The sequence below is a fragment of the Haliaeetus leucocephalus genome, unplaced genomic scaffold, assembly GCF_000737465.1.
Source record: "Haliaeetus leucocephalus isolate CR32 unplaced genomic scaffold, Haliaeetus_leucocephalus-4.0 Scaffold295, whole genome shotgun sequence".
Lineage (NCBI taxonomy): Eukaryota > Metazoa > Chordata > Aves > Accipitriformes > Accipitridae > Haliaeetus > Haliaeetus leucocephalus.
In genome coordinates, this window is record NW_010972731.1 from 4,300,255 (window position 1) to 4,325,623 (window position 25,369).

At 53.3% G+C, this 25,369-nt stretch overlaps 3 protein-coding genes across 3 annotated transcripts in view; 1 reads left to right on the top strand and 2 right to left on the bottom strand.

The window, feature by feature from the left end:
* LOC104833550 (lysosomal alpha-glucosidase-like) overlaps nucleotides 1–962 on the bottom strand; it is a 14,789-nt gene extending 13,827 nt beyond the window's left edge. Inside the window, exon 1 of the mRNA XM_010570279.1 lies at nucleotides 640–962. Coding sequence (XP_010568581.1) covers nucleotides 640–671 — 32 coding nt within the window. The 5' untranslated portion in view covers nucleotides 672–962. The remainder of the gene's footprint in view (nucleotides 1–639) is intronic.
* A 6,168-nt stretch (nucleotides 963–7,130) lies between these two features.
* MAFK (v-maf avian musculoaponeurotic fibrosarcoma oncogene homolog K) lies at nucleotides 7,131–8,998 on the top strand. Its single transcript, XM_010570282.1, has 2 exons — nucleotides 7,131–7,239; nucleotides 8,439–8,998. Exons 1-2 carry the CDS (start codon nucleotides 7,204–7,206, stop codon nucleotides 8,871–8,873), a joined length of 471 nt encoding a protein of 156 aa, XP_010568584.1. The 5' UTR covers nucleotides 7,131–7,203; the 3' UTR covers nucleotides 8,874–8,998.
* Nucleotides 8,999–17,816: 8,818 nt separating this feature from the next.
* On the bottom strand, nucleotides 17,817–22,319 carry TMEM184A (transmembrane protein 184A). The gene is made up of 8 exons (XM_010570283.1): nucleotides 22,095–22,319; nucleotides 21,220–21,385; nucleotides 20,190–20,280; nucleotides 20,023–20,098; nucleotides 19,353–19,444; nucleotides 18,783–18,952; nucleotides 18,489–18,686; nucleotides 17,817–18,067 (listed from the first exon to the last, which is right to left on the bottom strand). Exons 1-8 carry the CDS (start codon nucleotides 22,317–22,319, stop codon nucleotides 17,817–17,819), a joined length of 1,269 nt encoding a protein of 422 aa, XP_010568585.1.
* Between the last annotated feature and the right edge of the window lie 3,050 nt (nucleotides 22,320–25,369).

Sequence of the window (25,369 nt, forward strand, 5' to 3'; positions counted from 1 at the left end):
CCTGAAAATGGGGTGCCTCGGGAGGGGACACACATGCTGTCTGGGAGCGGGTGCTGCCGTGTGACTTGTGAGGTGGGCGCGGGACGGTTTGGGGATGTAGTCAGAAATGGGGTGGGTGGGGGGAACCTCTTCTGAGCTCCCTGCCAAGGCACTGGCGTGAACTGGGGAACCATTCAGGCTGTGAGCGAGGGGAACCGAGATCTCCGAACTCTCACAGCGCGTTTGAGAGAGAGACCTCCTTCCTCCTCCTCTTCCTCAGGCTGAGAGCCCGCTCCCTTCCCTCGTGGGCTGCTCCGTGGAGGATTTATTTTACAGGTTCTGCTGAAAGCAGGCCATGAGGTCTCAAATTAGGAACGAGCCCCCTTTGGGCAAAGTTGTTACAGAAAAGGGAAAGGCCTCCATTTTTGCTTTCACCTGGCCGCCCCCTCCTTCACCAGCGCTAGTCCTAAAGCTGAGCTGGGACTGCAGAGGGCAGGGGGGGGAACCAGTAAAAGGAAAGTGTTCCCCCGGAAAGCTGCGCGCCTTTTTCTTGCACTTTCAGTCTTTATAAGCCCTGTCCGTCGAGAAGCACAGCCCTGCGCCCCAGCCCGGCACGTTGCGCTGTGGTGCTGTCAGGGTTTTAGCACCAAAGGAATTTACCTTGTGATTTTTCTCACGGATGAAACGGGCATGCGTTCCTCCGCTTTTTTTTCCCCCTCTTCTTCCGTGTGTACGCGGTGCTGCCTGCGGAGAAGCCTTCCTCGTGCAGTCACTTCCTAGAGGTGATGGACGCCACGGTTGCCCAATGGCAGCACTCAGGGCTGCGCGGCACCGGAGTTAACTCTGGTCATAACCGGCGGAGGTGCCGGACGATGGTCCGGCAGCAACAGGGCAATTGCCGCAAGATTGGGGCGTACAGGCGTTCTCGCCGTCAGGACGCCCTGCTCGCCGTCTGCGAGCTCTGAGCTTGTCGGGGCTTTGCACCTCAGTTGCGTTAAATGTTCCTGGCTGTGTTACGCCAGGCTCGTACCCTGCTTCGCAAGTGTTTCTGAACCAGAGGCAGAAATTTGTTAGCTTTTTTTTTTTTTTTTTTTGCTTGCCTGTCAAGGACAGCGTGCTTTGTCATGTTTTATGTCATTACTGCGCCGTCGCCCATCTCGGCAATCTGTTGCGGCAAGGAGTTCAGTACTGCTGTGTGCCTCCTGAAAGGGAAAAATACAGATCAGCTCGATACACTCTTCTTTCCATCAACATTGGAAGATGATTAATGGCGTGGAATGCGCTGCAGAACTTGGTATTGAAAATCTCTAGCTGTGTGAGATGTTTGGGAAGCGAAGAAAGGACAGCTGGGAGCGCTGGCCCCTGCGGCAGTCAGGGTTTGTGGGATAAGCTCGCTCGCTGATCATTTTTGTAAACATCCAGCTGTGAAATACTTGAGCAGTGCTAGCACTTTCAATTATCAGGAAGTTTCAGGCTCAGCACCCTGTAGAGATGAACGACAGTTTCCACTTCTGTCTGAGCTATTGTTTCAGGCTATCTTCAAACTCGGGCAGAGAGGCTTCAAAGCATGAAGCAAGCACAAGCGATGCAGTGCTCTGTGACTGTCAACACAAGAACTGAGGAGGAAAAGGCAGTAATGAGAGCAATTACCCTGCCACTAAACTCTTGAGCGGAGGGACGGGTTGCGTAGCAAATCCCGCTGCTTTGCAATATTGCAGGACCCTGAATAGCGATGCCGTTATGTTCCATTATTAGCAGTCGGAGAAGACATCCAACTCGACGGCTGGCACGTGGGGTCAGGAGCAGCGAAGTTAGGAATCCCAATCCCAGCTCTGTCCCAGGATCCGGCTGTGCATCCGAGCAAGTTATTTGTTGCTCGGTGGCTCAGCTCGGCTGTCCGGGGGGAACTCGTCTCTGGGCTAGTGATGCTGAGGCGTAATTCTGGTGTGGCTCTGTCACCGCGTTTTATAAGCGCGTGATGGGAAATGTGCTGTATGCTTGTCAGTACCGGGGCTGGCTGCCGCGTACCTTTCCTCTTCAGCCACCTCCACCATGAAGTTTCTGAGGTGACACGCAAGCGTACCCTCCTGGTACTCCCTATCCTCTGCTCCCTAACCACAGGCTTTCTGCAGCATCTGAGTAGGTTGTTTACCAAACCACTGAAGACTGTCTGATCCATGTCCAGGCTTCCCCAGAGAGTGCCTCAGAGAGCTGTGTCCTGGCAGCTCTCAAATGCGCTCTGAAGGTTCCTGAATCTCCTCTTTACTGCTGGATGCTGGTTCCGATCCATAAGGGAAATGGAAAGCTGGCCAGCTGGGCGAGGGCTGTGTGGAGCTCCTCTAGAACAGTAAACAGTGACTCACCCCCTCCTTGTGTCTTCTCTCTCTTCATGTCAAGTATATTGCCTCGCATATGCTTCTACTCTCTGATTCACACCATCAGGCCGTCCCTCCCCGCTCTCATTACAAATGAGTGACAAGCGTCAGTCTGCTTTACAGGATGTGTGAAGATTGTCAGAGCAGGAGAATGGCTTTTTGAATGATGGGGAGGGGGATGGTGCTCTGCCTACCATGCTGCAATGTGCTGGAAATCCGTGTCATGCCTCCGAGCGGCAGAAGCACGGCGACGAAGATTTAAGCATCTGTAGTTCCCTTCACCTGTCAGCTCAGATGTTATCCTTGGTAGGCACATCCATTTGGCTAGCGCTCTGGAGCTGGGAATAACTTGCGGATAAATGAGGAATTTAACTAAAACAGCTGCCTGGGAATTAAATCGCCGCATTTGGGAATGAGTAGAGTATTCCCTGCGTAACCGTCGGTGCTGAATTGAGACGCGGTGGCAGAGATCCCCATCGCTGCCTGAACCTTACGCTGTTTTTCTGCCCTCTGGAAGTTGTCGCTGGCCTGGCTGACGGTGAGGGTTGCATGTTTTCAGTTTGCTGTACGTGTCTGAGGATGAAAGCTAAACACCAGCAGGGCTGTCTGCCAGGCACTCATGTTCTGGCTAGGGTTGTCTTTCAGTGTAGAAAGAGTTTTTTAAAATTCAAGTTCATCTGCAGTTGCCGGGTGTCGGCAGTGACTTTATAGTAATTCCTTAACGCGTAACGCACTTTGAAAGCCCTGTAGCGTGGAAAGTCTGAAATCTCATTCTGGCATGTTTTCTTTCTTAATTGCAAACCTTGTGTGGAAAGCGAGCTCTGTCCTACCTCTGCCCAAGTCACGCTTTCTGTCGTCTTCCCCTTTCAAAGCAAAGGGAACTGGGGTCTCTACACGGTCTAAGTTGAGACCAGCAGGCTTGGGATGTCAGCTGGAGACCTCCGGGTTTTTGGGAGGATGCTGCAAGAGGCATAGGAGTCGTCTGAGAGAGGGAGAGGGTGTTGGCAAGAGCTGTCAATGGGTAACTATTGCAGAATTACAAGGGCTCTTTATGTAACCCACAGTCAAAACACTTGCTTTAAGTACAAGCGTGGAGCTGCACTGGAAAAGCCTTTGCCCCTTACAGTTGGTGTATTACTACTCGCTGCTTTATTTATGTAGCGTTCAAAGTGTGTCGTACCGCTTACAGACTAGAGATGTAATGCGGTCCTTGTTCCAAAAAGCTGGGCTCCTAATTTTAGACGTGATGCAGCAAACGCAATTAAGAAAAGAAGGGCAGGAATAGGGTAAAGACTAAAAGGGTTCTAATAATCAAATCGCAGGCAGGGTCCCAGAAGACCCCTGCGCAGCATGTTTAGGGAACGCTGCTGGGTGTGACACGTTTGCGGGATGGTTTACGATTTTGTTGCGGGGTTTTGCCTCCTAACTGTGGGAGATGCCACGCTGATTTTAGTTGCTTGTTGTTGGTAGCTAAATAGTCCCAAATAATCCTGATGGGAAGGATTATGTAGGCGGAGAGATGGAGATGGAGCCCAAGGCCCTGGAGGACTGTTGGTGAGGATTGCGAGTGGTGTTGTATGGGTTTCGAGCGGAGCCTGGACCACACCTGTGGGTTCACCTGGCGCGGAGATAAGACTTGCCCTGGCACTTGTGCCTGCGTGCGAGACTTGAGCCTATTGGAGTGTTCCTACTTGCACTACCAAATCCTGCCCTTAGGGTCGGGGCAGACCCCAATTTCCCACCCTTGTTGGAAGGGGGCCCGGCATCACCATTCCTGGCGGTGCTCTGAACCTCCTTGCTCATCTCTGTGCCGGTGGCGGCTCTGGCCCATCAGCCCCGGTGCAATCGGGGGGGATGCCGGCCCGTCTCGGGGGGATGCCGGCCCGTCTCGGGGGGATGCCGGCCCATCCAGGGCGCTTTGGCGTGCGGGGAGAGACCGCCGTGCGGCACGAGACCCCGTACCGAGCGCGAGGGCATCCGCCGAGGAACGCGCGGGGTAAGGAGACGTCGCTTTGGCGGCACGGAACGTGCGAAAGGTGACGAGATGGGGTTTTGTCGCGCCGAGCCGGAGCATCGCTGGGGGTGGCTGGCGTGCCGACCCCCGCCGGCGGCAACCTCACCCCTCGGCTCTTGTTTTCCACGATATTTTACGTTTCTTTCCGTCTCCGCGCGGCCAAGCGGCCCTCTTCAGTTTTTCCATCGGCCCGGCGTGGAAAGCGCTTTGAAGACGCGCTGGGTGAGGATCAAAAGGGCTTTTTGTGTAACGGGTGGGTGTGACGGGGCCTGTCGTCGGCCTCCCCCTCCTTTTTGACTTTCCTTTTCCGGTTTTTTAGCGGCGCGGAGTGCCGCCAGCGGGACGGCACAGCGTGCCCCTTTCCTTGTAGGGACGGGGGCGGCGAGGGAGGGGGATGCTGAGGGAAAGGAAGAGTATTTTTTTTTTTTTTTCTCTGATGCTGTGGGAATGCGAGCTCTCAAAACTCTGTAAACAGCTGGTGACTCACTGCATAACTATGGCACCAACTGCCTGCGCGGCCCGCGGCGTTCTGCGTCTGCAGGGAGGGGGCTGCCGGCCGTTTCCTTTACGCCCTGCCAGCGCCTCGGCTCTCCTGAACTCGCCGGGACCGTTTGGCCGAGAGACGAGGAGCTTTTTCCTTCCTTTTCCCTTCCTCCTCCTCCGTCCTAGCGCCTACAGGTCTGCGCCTCCAGCCTGGAGGTAGGGGGGTGGGCGGCGAAACGGCGGGGGCAAAAAAAAAAAAAGGCGATGGATGGCGAAAAGGGGCAACGTTGGCGTCCGAAGAGGCTCCGGCGTTCGTGGGAGATCCTGCCAGCGGTCGGCCCTCGTGTAAAACTCGCAGCCCGGCAGCGGCCGGAGGTCGGGCCCGTTCCCCGTCCCTCAGGGCTGGGGGTCGGGGTTTGGTCCCCTGTCCCGTGCCCGGTCCGCTCCGGAGGTCCCGGTGAGGCTGGGGCCGGTGGAGGTGTGCCCAGGGTCGGGTTGGGTGCTGGAGGCAGAGGAGGGAAGGACTCGGTGATGCTCTAGAAAACGCGGCGCACACCAGTTGCTGTAAGCGGTCCATTCATCACGGAGCATCTTGGCTGGTGCGCGGTGCGGCTGTCCTTGTCCCTCCTCCAGACATGGAGAGCTGTGCTGTCTCGGGCTTAAAAATAGAGGAGGTGCCTAAGTACACTCCCTAATATCTAGGATAGTATCTCGCAGCTTTGCATTTATGGGATTTTTTTTTTTTTTTCTTCTCCCCCCTGCTCTTCATCTCGGTTTTTTTACGTAAGTCGTGTGATGATGAGGTGTCTCGAATGTTAAAATTCAAGTGACAGCAGCGCGGGCTGAGCCAGCACCTTCACCCACACGGCTCCCACCGGTCCCCGCACCCCACCTTTCCCCCCCCCCCCCCAAATCCCGCCACCCCCTGTTTGCAGATATGAATGAGTTTGTTTACTCTCCGACGACCTCGTGATGTCTTTGCACAGACATGACCTGAAGTCATTATTGCTTTTGGGCTTCTCTGTTTCCATGACGACTGTCTCCGGGTTGGCTACTTTCCCAAGGTCACCATGGCAACTATCAGAAGGGAATCATGCTTGGGATGCTTTGGCAGGGTTTTTCATGAATGATTAGGATGTGTGACACGATGCAGACGTGGAAATGGGGAGGGTTTGGGCTGGGCTGGCGGAGGGGGGGGGTGGAAAGAGATTGAGGACTCCCGCCAGACAGGCTGCGCGCTCTGCGGTGCCGCTGGGTGCGCAACCCTCGAAGCCGCCGTGCGTCTTGGGGGGGGGGGGGAACCGGGGCCTCGCGCCCTCCCCGCTGGGGGAGCGATAGGCAGAGGCTGTGATGGTGGCACGGCTGCGGGCGCCTCTCTCGCGGTAAGGTACCCGTCACCGCGGGGTGAAGGTTTTGGATGGGAGGTGCGGGCAGGTGGATTTTTTTTTTCTGCGAGGCGCTGATCGAAGGGGTGTAGTCGCCGGCTAAGGTGAGAGCGAAGGGCAGCGTCTGGGCGAGGGGATGGTCTCTCTTGTCTGTGGACATGCCTCCACGTCGCTAGAAATACCAGGCGGGTCGGCTCTCGCAGCCTGGGGCCGAGAGGATGGGGAAGCAACAGTCTTGGTGCATTGGGAGAGGTGAACTCCTGCCTTGCTTTGTTGTCAGGGGGCTTTTGTTTCTGTTGTTTGGGTTTTCTGGTAGCATCTCCTTTGGGTGGGGACGCCACTGAAAGCAGGTTACACACCAGGCAGCTTCTTCCTGGGTTGCTGATTCAATTTCCAGCCGGGTTAATAATAATCAAAATAAGAACGAAGGGAGTTGTTGTCTTGTGGCTTTTCAGTGCCTTTTATGAGCGGAGGTAACTCTTAATTCAGTCCCTAATAGGCCATTCTGAGCGTCTGGAATTCCTCCGGAGGGAGGTGAGCTAGTGACTGGGCCTGGGAGGCTGCGCTCCGCGCTCCCCTTGAGAAGGGGTGACGGATCGCAAGGCAGCGTACGCTGGTTAGCCTAACTGTTGTTTACAGGCGGGAGCTGGTGTCCTCTCCTCCCCCTCCCTGCCTTGTCTTCCCTGCTTAATCTTAGTGTGGTTAATAGCAAAACACGAGGTCTTTGTGTTAAAAAGCAATGCGCTTGTCAACGCGGATTTCTCTTTCTCGTATCTGAATGGGGTAAACTGAGTCCGTCCCGCCGTCTGGTTATTTTCTTTAATGGTGGATGAGTTGGGGGTCTGGCCCACGTGTTGGGTGTCTTCTTTGTACCTTCACCTCTGAGATTATCGTAACCTGAAAATCTTGTTTTGTTTTTCCAGTTGCAATTTCTGAGCACTTTTGTCCGGAAGACTGTGCTCAGGTTATGACGACTAATCCCAAACCGAACAAGGCATTAAAGGTAGGGAAGAAGGCTGAGCGGGCAACGCTGGGTGGCAGGGGAGGCTGTCGCAGAACCGCGCTCCATGCGACATCAGTTGTACTTGACTGTTCTTTTTCATTCTGAGAGACTCTTAGAAATGGGTGCCAACGCAATTTCCCACTGTCTACAGGAAAGGTTAAGGTAGAAGAATACCGGCAATACCCAGAAAGAAGTCTAAAGTCTCTGGGATGGGGTGGAGGCTAGCGTATTCCAGTTGCTATCCAAGAGACTTTTGACCATAGCGGGTATTGGCAGCATCCTGAAACCAGTGTTCCCAGGCCCGTCAGTGAAGTACTGCTCTCAGGGCTGGGAGGCACTGGGGAAGGAATGTGTTCAGCTGGTGTTTCTCAGATCCATGAGACGGTAAATGCCTCGGACATACCAGCTTGGTGGGCAGTCTGCACATGGGTTGTGCGCGCATTGTCACAGTTTCTTTCCAGTGTCTTAGCTTGTCATTCCAGATGTCCTGCAGTCTCTGAAGAGACGAAAGGATGATGTCTTAAAGGTTTTGGACTTGATGATCTTAAAGGTCTTTTCCAACCTAAATGATTCTATGATTCTGAAAGTAATTGTGGCAGCAAACCTGCTTGAGAAAAAAGCACAAGGCCGTGGTGTCTTTCTCATATAATTTCAGTCTCTGGCCTGTGCGCCAGGAAAACCAAATCAGGCTGTGGTCCTTGAAGGCAAGCAGGCTTGGTTTTGTTCACTGCTTGTATGAGCAGTCTTCAATGAAAAGCCACAAAATGCCGAATTAAACCCTGCATACAAGTAGCTATTTTGTTTTTGAGATGCCGCACTGGTGTCCCAGCATAATGCCGGGGAAAGGTGTCATCTTTAGCATTCGGTATGAATTCTGGGTCCTGACAAAGGAACATGAAGGGCTTCAGTCTGCTTTACATTTATCTCTAAAAATCTCACTGTTCAGTTCACACTGGCTGTGTAAGGCTCACTGCTTTCTCTGACTTAAGAGGGTTACCCAAACCCAGATGACAGCAGTGCTCGGATCTCTGCCATGTTTTGCCCTGATGTTTTAGTGGAGCATGTGTTCTCTGCAGTGCTTCAGGGGTGTTTTCCAGGTAGCGGTGTGACATTGCTGAGGGGTGGCCTGTCTCTTTTCGCTGTCCAGAACCTCTGTTCCCATAGGGTTGCTGCTACCCCTGTGCTGTTGGTATTTGCAGGTAAAGGAGGAGTCAGGAGAGAATGCCCCAGTGCTGAGTGATGATGAACTCGTGTCAATGTCCGTACGGGAGCTGAACCAGCACCTGAGGGGTCTCACCAAAGAGGAGGTCATCCGTCTGAAGCAGCGGAGGCGCACGCTGAAGAACCGGGGCTACGCTGCCAGCTGCCGCATCAAGCGTGTGACTCAGAAAGAGGAGCTAGAGAGGCAGCGGGTTGAGCTGCAGCAAGAGGTGGAGAAGCTGGCCAGAGAAAACAGCAGCATGAAGCTAGAGCTGGACGCCTTGCGCTCCAAGTACGAAGCACTCCAGACCTTTGCTCGTACTGTGGCGCGAGGGCCTATTACCCCGACCAAAGTTGCCACCACCAGTGTCATCACCATTGTGAAATCAGCCGAAATCTCATCCAGTTCTGTGCCGTTTTCAGCAGCATCCTAGTGTCCTCGGTGGGGGGAACTAGCAGCCTTTCAGAGGGGAGGGGAAAAGGCTCTTATGCATTGTTCCGGAGTCCTTGGTCACGTCAAGAATTGGCATTTTAACAATTCTCTTCCAAAAGCGCAAAATATAGAGAGAAAAAAAAAAAAAAAGAAAAAAAACCCCAAATCTACAAAGGGAACTTAACTGGCTGCTTCTATCTGGACTCGGTGGCTCCATCAACCTCTCGTGTCCAGGATTTGAGCTCTGTATGCAGTACAAATTGCAAGATCTGCTTCCTTCTTTCCCCTGCCTCCCCAAACCCCTCTCAGCTGTGGGCAACTTTCCAGCTGAGAGAAGATACCTGAGGAGCCTCCGGAGTCTTCGTGAATGATGCTCAAGAGCCAGGAAACAGACGGACCGTAGAAATCATCATGTGAGATGAACGTATGGAAAAAAGAGTTTCCTCTAGTGGCATCCTACTCCCTGTAAGAAGGGTCTCCCCTACCTTCCCCGCTTCCATCTGATATTACGAGGGCAGGGATATAGGCTTTTTGGATTAGATTTCATCCTGCTATGAGTGGATGGGAGCGGGAGGACGATGGAGACTAATGCTTGGGTCTGACCACACCTGTTAGGAATAACCTTTTGTTTTCAATCCATGCTGTTAAAATATGGAAAAATATATATTTTACATATTTTAATATGCCCCATTACCTGTGTGGCCTATAAAAACTACATTGCAGCCTCCTTTATTCCAAGCCCAAGTTTCCCGATAGCTCCTTCCCTAAGGTGTGCCTGTGAATTGGGTATATTTATGCAGTTTATTTCTTCCAAATGATCCGCAGTCTTGAAGTAGCAGCTTTTTTTTTTTCTGGATTCCCTGAAGCTTAAGGGAAGGAGGCACAGTAAACGCTGTGAAGAGCTGTGCGATGGGGAGGAGAAGGGGAGATGAGGAGGAAAAATGCTGCAAGTATTACCAGGTGGGGGCAGAGCTGGCTGCGAGACGGTGGGGCAGTTCTGCCGGGATCAGCACTATGAGAAGGGGTTTGTGCAGAGTATTTCAGAAAGATGATTTTAAAGCACTGAAGTGTAACTAGAGGGCAATAGCGTTCAGACGGGAGGAGAGAAGTTATAGAGCCTCCTCTTTGGCAAAAGCGTTGGTAGGTTAGCAATGGACATCCCAGCTGGAGAGCTGGGCTTACCAGTCTTTGATGACTAGAGAAGGGCTATGGGGAGGTCGGATGGGAGCTGGAAGAGTCTTTTCCTCTCCATGGCATGTCAGGCGCTGAAGTTGGGATCCAAAGAGTACAGTGAACAATCCTTAGTGTTCAGACAACCTGTGTGAATGTGACCCTGAAACTTGACGCTTTCTCTTGGGAATGGGTGAATTATCCTGAGAGGCGCATGGAGCGCAGGATGGAAAATGGGTGTGTGTGTAGGGGATGGAAGATTTGGGATCGAGAAGTAGTTCGTATGGCTCTGAGCAATGGTTTGGGAGGGATTTCTGGCTTGGCAATGGGCAGGAGGTGGGAAGCTGAAAGGAGAGATTCTGCTGTTGCGCAGCAGCGCTGAAAAGACGAATGTTTCCAGGTCACTGTAAAAAAAAAAAAAAATAGCTATGTTGGTGTTTGTGTGTTTTGTTGTTGTTTTTTTTTTCTTTTTGAAGTAGGAAAGAAAAGGGACTGTGAGTTTTGCAGGGCAGGTCAGAGACTTGTGGAACGGACGATGCCTGTTGTCACACAGGTGAGAAGAGAATGAGATTGCTGAAGTTTAAGATGAGGAGAAGAGCTTAGAGGATTTGGGCTCCAGAACAGAAAACAAAGATCACGGAGAACTCACGAGTGTTTTGGACTGAAAGAGAATAAGCGAGTGCCACCGTTGTTGCAAAGGGGACAGTGAACTGGCATCTGACACCCAGTATAATTTGTTGTTTGAGGCTTTGTCTTGCCTTGAATGGCAGTAAGTTTGTAGAAATTTAGTGAAGCCCAACTTGTCTTTGGAAGAAGTTGTTAGCTTGCTTTTCCTTTTTTTTTCACCTTGTCATCGGAGTCTCTGGATTTCCCAGGAGGGTCCTTTGTGAAATAGGTTAATGAAAAGAGAAACCTCAGACTTGGTTCTCGTTCAGTCCTCAACATCGACATCCGTGACCTTACTGAGCCAGAAAGGGTGTAAGTAAGTGAAACGCTTCCTGAAGGCTCGTTACCCCTGCCAGATCCACATGTTATGGAGGGGAGCAGGGAGTTTCCTTCAAGTGATTTTCCAACACGTAGAGTTTGGATGACACTTAGCGTTACCTCATTTCTCCTCCACTCCCTCCCTATCTCCGAACAGGCAGATCGATGTCCTGTGTATCAGTACCAGTTATTGACTCCCACAGCAGAAGCTGAGGAAGAGAAAGATGTTACTGTCATTTCCTGGTCCTCTCATGTTCTCCAGCTCACAGACATTGGAAACTTTCCCAGACCTTACAGGTGCCTCCGAAAACAGGCAAAATGGAGACTCCTGGCACTGTTGGGGCTTTAAATGAAAACTTTAATGAAAAAGGCCAGTTGACTTGAAAATGCCCAAATGCTTCCAGTCTTTAAAACAGCTCCAGAGCTCCATAACATTCCTGGCTAGATAGGAACACCCTCTGGCTGCCCTTGACCCCCCGCAGGGTAAATCAAACCAGTCGCACCAAGGGGGATGGAGGTCGAACTTTGTTCCGTGGGGTCTTCTTGCTGTTGGAATGAGTTGAGAAACATATCTTTACGTGGCACTTCCCTTGTGGCCAAGTATTTCTTTTTTTCCAGTTCTTGGAAGGGTGCCAAAGGCTTGTCCAAGTGATTGCTAGTTTAGTGCTGGTAGGCACTTAAATCTCTGGTCACTCGATAAAGAACAAGAGGCCTGGGTGTTGTTAAAGCTGTTGATACCATAGCCATGGTAGGTAATCCATATTGGATATCCATAAGGACCACGTGGAAATATTTAAAGAGAGAGAAATATATATATAAATATATAATTATATACATTTTATCGTACAGATTTTTCGTAAAAAAAAAAAATAATTTTTTTTCCAAGTTTGATACTGTAAATCTTTATTAAAACAAATTGCCAGTCCAGGGCTCCCTGGGTGGTGACCTGGAGGGGAATGAAATGTCCTGGCTAAACTTCCACAGAGGGATCAGAATTGCAAGGTAACGTGGAGGGAGGAATGACCCGAAAGCTGTTGACCGCATTGGAGACCCAGCTCCTCCACCCTCCGCCCTGGAGGGCCCTCCAGCTTGGGGTTGTCGCATTGCATTCCTCTGGGGTTCGGCTTGTTTCTGTTGGTTTTTTTTTTTTGGTTTGTTTTTTTTTTTTTTTTTTTGTTTTTTTTTTTTTTTTTCTCTCCGTCCTGCACTTGCAAGCCTGACACCCAGGGCGAGCGCCGCTGCCTGCGGAGTTGCTCCGGCAGCGCTCCCCCGCAGCCGTACCTCTCGCTTGTCTCTTTGCTGCAGTAGTTTGGATGCCGGGGCTCCCTTCTCTGCCCCTCTTAATTTGTTCCCCCCCCTGCCCCGCTGAGGAGCCGGGGGGGCTCTGGATTTGAGTGCTGAGATCCTCTCCCCTGGGCCTGGCCTTTCTTCGGTTGCTCCCCATCCGCAGTGTGACGTGGGGAACCGCGGGCTGGGTGGGAGGCAGGAGAAGACGAAAGCGTTGGGCAGGGACCGGGAGGGACATCTCTGTTCTTGTAGACGTGTTTGCTGTGCTCTCCGTTGGGAGCGGGGAACCTTTCCCTCCAGGGCAGCTCCAGATCCTTTTGAAGCAAGTCAGCGTCTCTGCTCTTGCCCAACTCTACCGTCTGCCCGGAGGAGACCGCAAAGCGCAAGCTTAGAGACCTGGGTGACACCGCAGCAGCTCCGGGGACGGCCGGGGAGGGGACGAGGGTGAGCCGATGCGGAGGCGAGCTGTGGCGGGGCTGGGCGCGATGCCACGGGGAGCGCGGAGCGGTCAGGCCACCGGACGGCTCAGACCCGGGGAGGAGGAGGTGGTGGCATTTTTTTTCTCTCTCGAATCATTTAAACTTCATTGTCATGATTGTTTTTATTTAAAAAAAAAGAAAAAAAAAAAGAAACGAAACAAAAATGAAAAACTTTTGTAACGTGGATTTGTTTTCCTTCGTCTGTATTTCAGTCTGCTGGGGTGTTTCCGTAGATGGTGGATACTTGCTTTCATTTTTTTAATGATAGAAGTCTTCTGTTTTAAGTTGTTTTTTATCACCAGCTCATTCTATCCTCTGTGGTTACTCAGTAATTTCATTTCAATATTTATTTTTGTGCTGCTTTTTTATTATAAAATAAATTATTGATATACCAAGCAATGTGGATTCCTGTTTGTAAGGCGAATAGCCCTCTGTATGTGTCCATTACTTTCTCTTGACAGCCACAACGTAATTTATTGCTGTAAATTTAGCTGCAGTGACTGGTTTTTTTGTACCTTTCCAATAAAGCATTTTCTGGTTTCAGACTTGCCCTGGTCTATGGTCAGCGCTTTAGAGCTTGAATTGATCTTCAGTGGAGTGTTTTCCGTGGGGTTTTTTTTTTTTGCCTGCCCATCCCTGGTGCAGCATACAGCTGGCTGTTGGCTGTGGCGCTGCCGGTGAGCGATGTGTTTTTAGGAGGCAGGCTGGGCGAAGGCGAGTGTGACGGCCATTTGGGCTTTTGCAAACATCTGACCAAGGCTGGCGTAGCCAGCTCGCCCAGCTCCCAGCCGTGCCGTGGTGCTTCCCTGGTGTATTTGGAAGATTCTCAAGGGCTAGCTCTTGTCCACGCTGCTCATCTGGTAGATCCCATGCTCAGACCGTGTCTATCTGTTCTAACCCAGGCTGCACCTTTGTGTATAATCAATCCGTGGGTATTTCTGGTAGTACAAGTGGGGACCGATAGCTCAGCAGGCACCTGTCTGCAGTTGTGATGCTGAGAGCCGGCTGCGCAAGGCTGCTCTTGGCTTGGAGACCCTCTGCTGTGAGACAGGTCGCAGTGCTGGAGAGAGACGCTCCCATCTCCTCCGTTGGGTTGTGAAATAAATATCCCTTCACTGCTTTCCTATGCGACTGCTTGTGAATAAACTGCTTTAACCCCTTGCATCACTATTTCATCTTTCTGTTTTTCCCTGTTTGGGCTTTAAAGAGGTGGTACCTTCTGCTAGCGAGCTCCTAGGGGTCATGGTAGCTTTAATCCCCTATTCCAAGGGGTTGATTTTCTTTAGGGGACAGCTGAAGGAGGAAAATGCTTGGCCTGTGCTGGGTTGAATCAATAGGTTGGAGGCAGACGGGTGCGTTGGCCAAAGTTGGAATTAGAGGTAGGGCAAAGTGGAGAGAAGCAGGGCTGAAAAGGCTTTGTGTGTCAGCAGGTAATGGATGGTCATTAGGTGCCAGAGGTGGGGCCAGGCAGGCTTGGCTGAGCTGGGATGTGGGTGAAGCCTGGGGAGGGATTGCAGTCACTGTGCTGAGCAAGAAAATCATCATCAGCTGCTTCAGCTCCTGCCTGGAGAGATGGCAGTGAGGAGCTGGTGACAGTGGAGAGGAAAAGAGAGGGAGATGGGCCAGTTGTGTCTGTTGGAGGGATGGAGGAGCATTATTAGTGAAGGAGGAGAAGGGCATCAGGAATGAGCCAGGTGGAGGTTCAGCAACGAAAGGAAACTCAACCTTCACCATGCTTAGGGGAGGAGAAAGTCCTAGAACCGTGGGGAGAAGAGTCTCTGTGAACAGGGCTGCTAGAGCACAAATCCTGCTCTCCGATGCGGGTCTGGCAGTTTGCTGCCTGTTAGTAGCTGGGCCCAGGGACTCGCAGGTAGGTGCAGGCACCCAAAAAAAAGAAATCTCTGCCTCTGACTGGGCGCTGCGCGGCAAACAGCCGTGCGTGAGAGCGCTGGCTTTGCTGCGGTGCTAGCGGCCACCTTCCTTCCCCGCCACGAGCAGGTCCTAAACCTGCCTGACCCAAGCTCAAAAAGCACCAGGAGAACCGATAGCCGCAGCCCAGCCTTGTCCTTGGGGAAAGCCCGAGGACGAGCGACAACTGGAAAACAAATCTGCCGACCACCGGAGCCTGCTGCTGGCAGCGAGAAAAGCTTGTTCCTCCCAAGCTGCCTGCTGGCGTGGCTCCAGGCACAGCCGGGCTCCCGTGTAGGTCACCCGTGTGCTCGCCGCCAGCTTTCCCCACGTCCTTGTTGAAGAGGTGGAGGAGACGCGTTAGCAGAGGAGCACAGGACCGTGTCTGCTGGGGAACGCGTTCAGCCTGCAGCGCCGCTGATATTTCTGTTCCCCGTGGATGCGTTTTGACAGCGTAATGGTTTGAGGGCTGTGACAGCACCCAGCCTGAGCTGCGAACTCTTGCCTTTCTCCCTTCTCCAAGAAAAAGGACGACCAGGAGGCCACTCTCGCGCCTGCTGGAGAGAGGAGCGTTGCCTGCTGTTGCACGGTGCAGCAGCCAGCTGGTGTCCAGCCCAGCACGGCTCCTTCAGGCTGGTATCACACTGCTGACTTCGATGAGTCACAGCTGACTTTCCCCCCCCCTTGTTTTGCTTGCAAGAAAGACCTGTTTTACATATAATACAGTAATCAGGGCTTGACATAAATAGGCAAATGTTATTGTCTGCAGTGGGAATTGCACCTGCTGGCAAGAGCAATGAATGCAGCCCATTATGCACCAGAGTCGATCATTTGTGCAATGAAGTACAACTCCGTTTCTTGCTGTGTTCTTGTGCAAGTCTTTATCTCAGTGGCCGCGAGCGTGCCGACAGATGTGCCATCATCACCTTTGCAGTCTGTCCTCCCCCCAGGAGCCAGAGCAGCCTCTGTTCCTGCAGCTGTGGCTGGCCCTCTCCCAGAGGGGTGAAGACCAAGACGTTCAGCTGAGAGATGTCCCTGCTTCAGTGCCGGCTGTGTTACAAAGCCAAGCAACCTCATCCCTGAGCACTGAGGCTGCACTTTGCAGGCAGGAGGGTCCTGCTCCCAGGATGTGCAGGACCCTGGATGGATGCCTGGATGCACAGAGCACGTGGCTCTTGTTTATGGACCTCATCGCAGGAAAAGTGGCAGTGGGCTCACCGGCTGAGCAGGTATGAGCAGTGGTGCTTCAGGGCAGAGGGACTCGCAAGACTGGCTCTAGCTATAGGCTGCTCATGTGGAGTCCAGGCTTCCAGCATGATAAGATTTCTCCAATAGTAATAAATAGAGGTTGTCTTGTTGGTGCTGGAGTCTGGGCTTAGCTTGGCTAAAGCAGATCCAGCAGCTCTGAACTGCTGCATCCACAGCTTAGGCAAGGGTTGGAAGAGGTGCAGTGCAAGGAGAGGAAACAGGGGACACACACCCTCCTTGTGGAGTGAAAAAGATAAGCACAAATCCTGTGGGAATGCCAAAATATGCAGGATGCTGCATGTGCAGGTATTTCTGCTGGGCCAGCATTGAGGGGCAGGGAGGACGTTGAGCTTAAGAGCATTGGCATTAGAGCAAGAACAGGCACATCATGGGCTTTGCTTGCTGACCTAAGTGAAAACACTTGCTCACTCTGTGGTAGAAATTGCTGTTTATTAGGAAAAAATTCATAAATAAAATAATTTCATGTTGTGATTTACATTTTGCAGCTTAAGAGCAGGGGAAAAAAAAAAACCAACAGTAGGGGTTGCACGTAAAATATCTCTAAGCCTTACCCGTTGGTTTGTTTGCCATGTGACTGCAAATCTGAGGCTGTAGACTTGCCTTCATCCTTTCACTACCCAGCTCCCACCCCAAAACAACAGCCCAGCCAGTGCCTAAGTCAGTTCCTGGGGATCATCTGATTAACAAAGGAATAGAAATTGGACTAAAAATTGGGGAAAAAAAAACCCAGAGAGAAAGTTTAACAGAAGCATGCATGCTCTCCATCACTGATACAGGGAGAATCCTCCATCTTCCTCCGCTAGCTGTCCTGCCCCAAGCAGCAGCATCCCCCAGTATCTCTCTATCCCCACCACTGTCACCCGGCTGGGCTCAGCTCCTGCCTGCCTTCCCACAGGTTGGGCAAAGCCCAGGGACAGTAAATAGCGAAGGGTTAGGAGGAACAGACAGTTCCCAGTAAGCGCATTCCTACCACCACCAGTCACAGTCTGGTTCCCTAATGAAGACTCTGATAAGGAAGCTGGAATCTCTTTTAACTTCTGATCCGTTCAGAGATAAGCTGGTTTAGACATAAACAAGTGCTTCTGTCACCAGCCGCTCTCAGAAATGCAGCTGCGAGGCCACGGGTTAGCCCCGAGTGAGGTCCTGCCGCTGCTCCCACGGGAGTTACTCAAACAGCTGCATCCCCATCTGGAGGGAGAAGAGGATGACTTACTCTTCCTCCCTGGTAAAGGTCTTCTGCACAACTGTGTAGGCTTTTCTGGGAGAAGGAGAGGGGAAAAGATGTAAAAATAAGGAATGACGTCTTCCAACTCTTACCGGGTTTTGAGGTGAAGTGAAGTCACCTTCCTGGGCTGGTTTTCTCCACGGGGCCCTTGGAGATAATTTTTTACTCAAATCGGGAGAAACTAGAGCAGAACTGTGCTGAGAAAAGCATTTCTTTCAGGCCTCAGTACTGCTCGGAGGAAAGAGGAGGGCGAGGGTGGCTGATCCATCCTGCAGCCCGGCTCCTCTCCCTGCCTGGCATCCCCCGGCATGGGCACAGACGGGGCTGGCATCAAAACCCCAGCAGTGGGGAGGCAAAGCCCAGACCGCGACACAGGGCTGCTTAGTCTCAGCAGCAAAGGCAGCCCAGTCCCTAACACCAGTAGAGATGGGACAGCAGAAGCTGGCACTATTTGATTTAACCTTTCCCTGGGTTATTGCATCTTCCCTTCGAAAGACTGGCTTTTGGGGTAGAATTCCTGGCTTCTCGGTACTCCGATTAGACCAGGTTGTCTCAGGCTTGAGACAGCTCCCATTTGCATGGGTTTAAACCTCTCCAGTGTCACTGTCCCCTCTGATGTCTCCTACAGCTCCTCATCCGACAGGATCAGCACTCTCTTCTCAATGTTTTTGCTCTTTCTGCTGCTCGGTCCCTCCACCCTGGAGGCTGTGGGCCCGTTCTTCCCCGGTGCTTTGTGCTCTGCCTCCTGCATTGACTGCTGGGTGTACTGCTGGTATGCGGGCGAGAAGTTGTGGATCGCGTCCTGCACGATGTCCTGGGGGCTTATGGTCTCCTTCAGCCCACTTGAGATGCTCTGCATTGGGGCAAGGTTTGCTGAAAAACAGGGAGAGCGGGAGGGTGGTGTGACATCAGTCAATGAGCCCAAGCGCTCCAAGACTGGAGCGACACTTTTTCTTAGAAATTCAAGATCAGGGCCTCATCGTGGGCCACGTCAGCTTGTGGTGGCAAGCACCAAAGAGAAGAAAGTCAACCACAGCCGCATGTTTCAAAGATGATGGAACCTCTCCAGCAGCATGTGCCATAATACCATAATCCCCTAATTCTGCCCATCCACACTAAGGTGTCTTTTCCTATCTACTTGCTGTGGCTCATGGATGCCATGAGGGAAGAGGGAGAAGGAACTCGTGGAGCACTCCTCTGGTGGCTTTTAGCATCCCATTGGTAATGCTATAAGGGGGGGTGTCTCCTCTTTCCTTATTCACCATGAAGGAAGGAAGAACAGAGAAAGAGTTACCTGTTGAGTTTTCTTTCTTTTCTCTGTAAACCTGGCAGGTGAATGCATAGCGCAGGGCAATGGAAGCAAAGAGCATCTCAATACAGATGATGAAGTTCTGGTAGCCAGCAGCCACTGTCCCAGCTCCCACTTCCTTCCCATCGATGATTTGAACTTCAGGGATCACTCCACATTTCTCCAGGATTGCAAGCAGTGTCCCTGTACAGGGGAAGGAAGAGGGAATAGCTCTGGTCCTGTGTCCCTCGGTCAGGTGGAGCTATGGGAGAAGCGCTGGGTGTCTGTGGTAGGACCCACCTTGCCAGAAGGAGAGGAAGATGACTGCCTTGATGGTGATGAACTTGAGGACCGGCTCAAATGGGCGCAGCAGGTCCATGGTGGCGAAGTAGAAGAGGAAGAGGGCATAAAGCGCCAGGCTGACGGAGAAGTTGTAGATGATGGTGATGTAGAGGTAGCCGCTTTGGACGCTGTGGGGAGAGAGAGAGCTGCTGTCCTGGGCTGCAGGAAACGAAGCAAGTACAACTGGAGGCAAGGAAGGAAGAAATGGCGGGGGAGAGGCGTGTGACTTTGCCACAGGGGAGAGCACAGCCCAGGAGGGGAAGGAGAGGCAGGGAGAAAGGGGGGAGCAGGGGGCCACTCAGCTTTTCCTCTGTTGGTGGGATCTCCTACTATGGCTCACAGGAGATTCGTCCCTTTATTATTTGGGGGTAGAGTCTCTGTTCCCAGGTGCTTTGGGCTCCCTGTGCTCTCACTACCTGTGGAGCAGCTCCCTGGGGGGGTGGGCTGTGAGGACACCCTGTCCCTTGTGATGGAGCAGGGACCCATCCTGTCCCCTTCACCCTCCCCAGCCCAACCCAGCATCCTCACTTGAAGTCCCCATCGCGGTACTTCCCGAACGCCTGCAGGACGATGGTGACAATCGCCATGAGGGGTTTCACGATGCAGAACTGCAGCGTAGCCTGCACAGGGGAGAGACATGGTGCACCCCGGGCAGCAGGGACATCCCACCACCCTCCCTGCAGCTCCTGCCACCCCAGCCCCTCTCCTCCTGGGAAAGAGCAGTTCTCCATCACAGGAGGGACCAACGCTGTGGGGTGAAATATGAACCAGCTCAAGGTTTTCAGACGGGAAAGAGCAGGGCTGCCAAAAGGCAGCTCCTGAAAGGCAGCGTAGCCACTCTGAGATGGGGGACCAGGGGGCTTGGGGACAGAGCGGTGCCGGGATTCAGCCTGCAGCACAGCCCTGGAGAGTTAGAGAGCCGTCCAGTCTAACCTGGGACTGGACAGAGATGGCAATCTCAGCTCTGCAGTGGGAGGAGACCCTGACTCAGCAGTGAGTCAGAGGCAAGGACAGTGAGCGTGCCGCCCTGCTGCTGGCCAGGTGCCGGCAAGCTGGGTGAGCTGCCTCCCTCAGAGGAAAAAAAAACAAATAAAAAGAGCATCTGGGGAGAGCAGTGAAGCAAAGTCCTCTCTGCAGGGCCACCCGGAGAGCCCTCGTCGGAGGGGAGCGGAGCTGATGCGCCCCATCGGGTACCCACCTGCTTGCAGAAGCGCAGAAACCCGATGGAGTAGGACATACCCTGAAGGCAGCAGGTCCCATAAAAGCAGCTGGACCTGGAAGCAGAAGCCGAGGAGATGTCATTGGGGCTGCTGGATGGGGAAAGCGGGTGGAGGGCCAAGGATCTTGCGGGATGCTGGGACTTACACAATGGGTTTCCCTCGGATCTCTGTCATGATGGTGCTTTCCCCTCCGAGGTACTCAAAGCACAGGCTCAGGAAGCTGTAGATCACGAAAGCTGGCAAGGCAAGGGCGGACACAATCAGCAGGGATGATGGAGATTCGGGAGGCGGTTGTTACATTTTACATTCCTTCCTGCTTTGGCGTTTTCTCGTCCACCTCAGCACTGCATCAGGATTTGGGACACTGGTGGGTGGGAGACCAGCGAGGGGAGCAGCAGGTCAAATCCATCTGACTTCCAAGCAGAGTCAGATACACCGCACCACGTGCGCAGGGTTTGTTGCAGGCGCAGCAGCCCCTCCGTGCACACACGGTGCGTGCGTGCACGTGGCAGCAGTCAGACATCCCAGCAGTGCTCGCGGAGCCAGCCCCCGTGCACACCCAGACAAGCCCAGGCAGGAGTGCAAAGGCCAGGGACCATCTGCATGGAAGGACCTCAGAATTGCTAAGGAGCAGCACCAGTGGCTGGTGGCCAGCAAGGAGCAGGTCCTGAACAGTTTTCTTGGTCAACCCCATCACTTATTTTTCATATACTCCAAACCCGAAGTAATACGCATGCCCGCACCCCTCCATTCCCCAGGGGGAGAGCAACAAGGTGGAAGAGCAACCTCAACCCTGACAAGCTTCCCCTGCATCTCAAAACAGCCCAACTCCCCAGTTTCTTCGGTACATCTACCTTCCGCTTTAGAGAAGCTGCATTTCTACCCCAAAGGCAGCCAGAAAACCTCTTTCCCCAGGAGAATGATGCTGGGGTCCCTCTGAGCCTACAGGCAGGCATCAGAAAGGCACCAGCTCGTGTCTGCCCATGGGGCATCCCCTACCTGCTGCCGATGGAGAAGGAAGGGGAAAACCTCTGCACGGAGGAAGGGACAGTGGGAAATGAGAGAGATGCAGATTTGCCACTTTGTGCAATCCAGGACGCTCCAGAGACACAGGTCAGCGAGACGAGAGCCCTGCTTTGCCATCAGCCTCCCTGCCAAGGAGAGGCTGCGCTCACCTTCGTAGCAGTCACGCACCGAGTCGAAGTAGACGTAGTACTGGTGGCTGCCGAGGAGGAGGAGGCTGAGCCAGGAGTCGAAGGCATAGATGGGCACGATGAAGAGGATGCGGATGATGTAACGCTGCTCCTTGGGGACAGTGTAATTCCTCAGGTGTGTGTAGATCTGCAAAGTGCCAGGTGTGCAAGAGCTGTGGCTACCACTGGTCAGGAGGGGAACCAGAAGTACCCCCAGCCCACAGGGCTGCAGGAGGCTCATCCCATGTCAGCCCTCCTCCTGGGGGTGAGAGCACCTCTGGCTTTCCACCACAGACCCATCGCAGCAAACCGACACGTGAGACAGGCTCCATCCCAGTCCCTGGAGCAATCCCTTCCACAAAAAACATGTGGAAATTGGTTGCCTTCCCCAGGACTGTGCGAGAATGGTGTCCTCCTCTGTGCCAGCCCCTGTGCAGCCCCATCCCAGTGCTCGAAGGCACCAGCTTGCCCCAGGGCTACCTTCAGCAGCATGGATCTGTGCAGCACCCAAAAACATGCCCACTGGCAGTATGTTTCAAGGCAGCCAGTGGTGTGCACCCCAAAGGCACAGACCCCGGGGTGGCAGATGAGAAACCCCACTGGGTGTTGCCTCTGGGCAGTGCCAATGCCCTGCAGTCTCTCCTGGCTCTGGCAGCCATTCGGGGACTGTGCGGGCAAAGTCCAACCTCCCGAGCTGCCAGCACCAGGCTCCCGACCCTGGAGATAACTCCTCTGGGCAGCAACAGGAGGAAATACTTATCCGGAGCCAAGTGATTTGCAATGAACTTGGGGGCAATCAATAGTTTTGCCCTTGTGTCAACCCCAGCGCTGAGCCCCGTCCCCACTCCAGCCCGTACCTGGTGGAAGGTGACGATGAGCGCCGACCACACAAAGATGCCGGAGATGACCTGCGCTGCCGTCGTGGTCAGGAAAAGCTGATGGTCGTCCTGGGAGTCATTGTGGGCAGCCGTGAGCAGGGTAAGGGCCAGGGGTGGTGGGGCTGAGGCCAGCCTGGCCACCATGCCGGGTCCCAGGGTGCTGGGTGCCGTGGAAGAAGGCAAGGCACGCGTGGCATTACTCATCTGCAGGGAAGGAGAGGTAAGGGGAGCGGCGCAGGAGGGCAGGACTGAGGTAAGCTGCTGAAGGGGAAGGTCCAAGCAGATTTCCCAGCCCACACAGTGTGGGCAAACCTCCTGTGAGGTTTATCTCCTCTCCAGGGTTGTTTTCAGGGTGTCCCTCACCCAAACAAGCCTATTTACCATGGTTGGGTCTGCTTCTCCCAGCAGGAAAATGCAAACATCCTTCAAGAGCAGACCCTCTTTTCTCTGGGGAGGTGTGTGCAGTCCCCATATCCCCTAAAACACACACTTCTCTTTCCCAGCCTTGCTCCTTCCTGTCTTCTCAGGGATTGCTATCCCTCTTGAAAGGGAAAGACCTGCCTACATTTGTGCCCCCGTGAGTTCACACTCGTGGCTCAGGACCCTTTTCCATCAGGAACCAGAGACTTATGGGTCAAACTCATCCCTCACCCATGATAATAACGAGTCCCTTACCAACAAGCCATCAGGACACTGATGTCCTCCTCCTTGGGAGCCCAGAAAAAATTGGGATCTGTGTGGTTCTCCCCAAGTCTGTCTCCTTCCATCATGCATGGCCTGCTGGGGGCAAGCCCCAAGGCTGCCCAAGAAGCCAGAGGTTTGGCATCACCCAGGTTGTTCGGCCAGCCTTGGCCATTTTGGGATTATGGGGCTCTTGGTGTGCCAGTAATGCCAACTCAAAGACCTGAAGGGCAGCCAGCAGTCCCTCCTGTACCCAAATTAAGCACAAGGGAGAAAGCCTGCCATGCTGCAGGCAGACCTGCTGCCCTTTGGGGATGCTGAAGCACTCCAGCGTCTCCGCAGCAGGTCTGTCTTGAAGACAGTTGTCCCAATGCACCGAACATTCCCAGCACAGAGGGTGGCTGGGGCATATGGGCACCGTGTACCCTGCAGCTCAGGACAGCAAGGACCAACCTAATAATACGCTCTTATTTATAGGGCAGCTTCATATCTCAAGGCTGACAGATGCATAAACTGCCATGTTTGGCCTCTCTTTCTTCTAATCTGTGGAAAGCTGCTTTTTCCCCATATATAACAACAGCAGTTTTAAAAAAAAACAACCAAACAACCTGTGAGCAGAGCTCTAACAATATAGATGCTTCTTGGTGCATTGTTAATAAACAAAGATTTTAGCTGCTGGCTAACTATCATCTGGGGGTAAAACTGTAAACACGAACTGGTAAGAGGCAAGAAAATATCTGCCACAGATAAAAGTGGTAGGGAATGACCTTGGTCCAATTAAACACAGAAAACAAACCGAAGTAAGAGCTCGCCCTGCGGCTTCCTCTCCTGCCCTCTCCCCGAACCCCAACCTCACAGGAGAGGAAATATCAGCTGGTGTCAGATCAACAGCCCTAAAAATACCTTCCCCCCCCTCCGCCTGGCAGGAGCCGCCTGTAAGCGGAGATGCCCAGGGCGGCAGCGTGCTGGCGAGGTCCCAGGAGCTCACCCCGGCGTACCTGCGCCCGCGAGTGGGAAGCGGAGCCGGAGATGGCTGGAGGGAAAGCGGGGCCGATAGTGTTACGGAGGCAGCGGGGAGCTGGGTTTCTCCTCCCTGCAACTGTCCCACAGCCCTGCCCCAGGAAGAAGGATCCCAGGGAGAGCCGGAGAGGGATATGGTCTTTGGACAGACCGCGACGATGCCAGACCTGCCTTGTAAACATTAACAGGAGGACGGAGATAGCTTGTGGCACGGGAAGGGAAGTGAGAACTCAGCTGTGCCCCATTCCCCATCACTCCTCACTCTTTTTGGGGGCTGCCTTCCTGCTGGCTGGGGCTGTATGGCTGGATTTAGCCACGCTTTCCCTCTGCCGGAGCATCACGATAGGGAAGGACGTGATCCAGCTCGCTCCCCAGGACATGGCAGAGAGCTGTGCTCATTACTAGACCCATTTATTCTGTTTTCGACCGAGGGCTGTGCCACAGATGCTTGGCCCAAGACATCCCAACTCCTATGAGCTTTCGCAGCCGTCGCAGTACAAGCACGGTGGCACCAGCAGCCAGTCCTGGCAGGCTCCCCTACATTGTCACACTCTGAACGTGGCGGAGCAAGTCATTAAAAACAAAAGCCTCGGTGCCGCTTGGAGACAGGGCTCCCAGCTCCAGAGGTAATTAGATCCTGGCTCTGCAAGGTAGCCGGGCAATTCAATGCAGTTAGAGGGCCATTTGCTTCCAAAACAAAGGCGGCAAGGAGACACAGAGAATATTAGCTGCAAAACTCAGCTTCTTGACTGGACTGTGCCTGTGCCACATCCAGTCTGGCTGTTTTCAGACACCTTGCAGGTACCTGCCACACAGTGTCTATCTGTTACACTCACTCCCTGGTATATTAGAGACACTAAGTGAGCACTAAACAGAAAATAAACTGAGCAATGAAACCTGTGTTCAGGCCGGCCACCTGCAAACAGGGCTTTTCAGTTTGCCAGGGATTCCCCACCATCCACAGGCTGCCAGAGCCCGGACTCCCAGCTCGCATCCCTCCCAGTGTCCCAAAGCACCCAGGACAAATCCCCACCTCAGCAGCAGCCCTCCATGGGGCTAGTGCAGTCAGAAAGGTGAGCCCCCACAGCCCCCCACCAGTGAGTGCCTCTGGGGTGCTGGCTATGTGCCCCAGTAAGGGGAGAAAAAAATCCCTGACCCCACCCCAGGGTGGGGAGCATCTAGGCTCAAGACTCACCAGCACAGGAGACACACCTCACCTCCTGATTGCTTTCAGATAAAGCCAGGGCATGGGGGTTATTTATCTGATCAGCCTCTCTGTACCACCCCACCCCCCCCAGTCTCCCATGAGGAAGGCCCTAAAGCACATGGCTATAAATTAAGGCAGAGCAGCACCAAGCCCTCCTTAAAGCCCACCCAGAGGAGTGGGTGACACACACATAGGGCTCCTACAGGTGCTCAGGACCCATGGCTGGAGCAACCTCTACTCCATGGTGGGGGCTGTTCCCCCAGCTACTCTGCACACCCCCCCCGCCCCCCCAGGACCCCACTCACCCTGCGGGGGTCCTCCGGGAGTGGGTCTGTCCGCCGTGCAC

Coding starts and splice junctions, on each gene's coding strand:
- TMEM184A (XM_010570283.1), bottom strand. CDS start 22,319: ATGAGTAATGCCACGCGTGCCTTGCCTTCTTCCACGGCACCCAGCACC. Junction 21,386..22,094: donor TCATCGTCACCTTCCACCAG/GTACGGGCTGGA, acceptor GGCACTTTGCAG/ATCTACACACACCTGAGGAA. Junction 18,068..18,488: donor AAAGAAAGAAAACTCAACAG/GTAACTCTTTCT, acceptor CCTGTTTTTCAG/CAAACCTTGCCCCAATGCAG.
- MAFK (XM_010570282.1), top strand. CDS start 7,204: ATGACGACTAATCCCAAACCGAACAAGGCATTAAAG. Junction 7,240..8,438: donor AACCGAACAAGGCATTAAAG/GTAGGGAAGAAG, acceptor TGGTATTTGCAG/GTAAAGGAGGAGTCAGGAGA.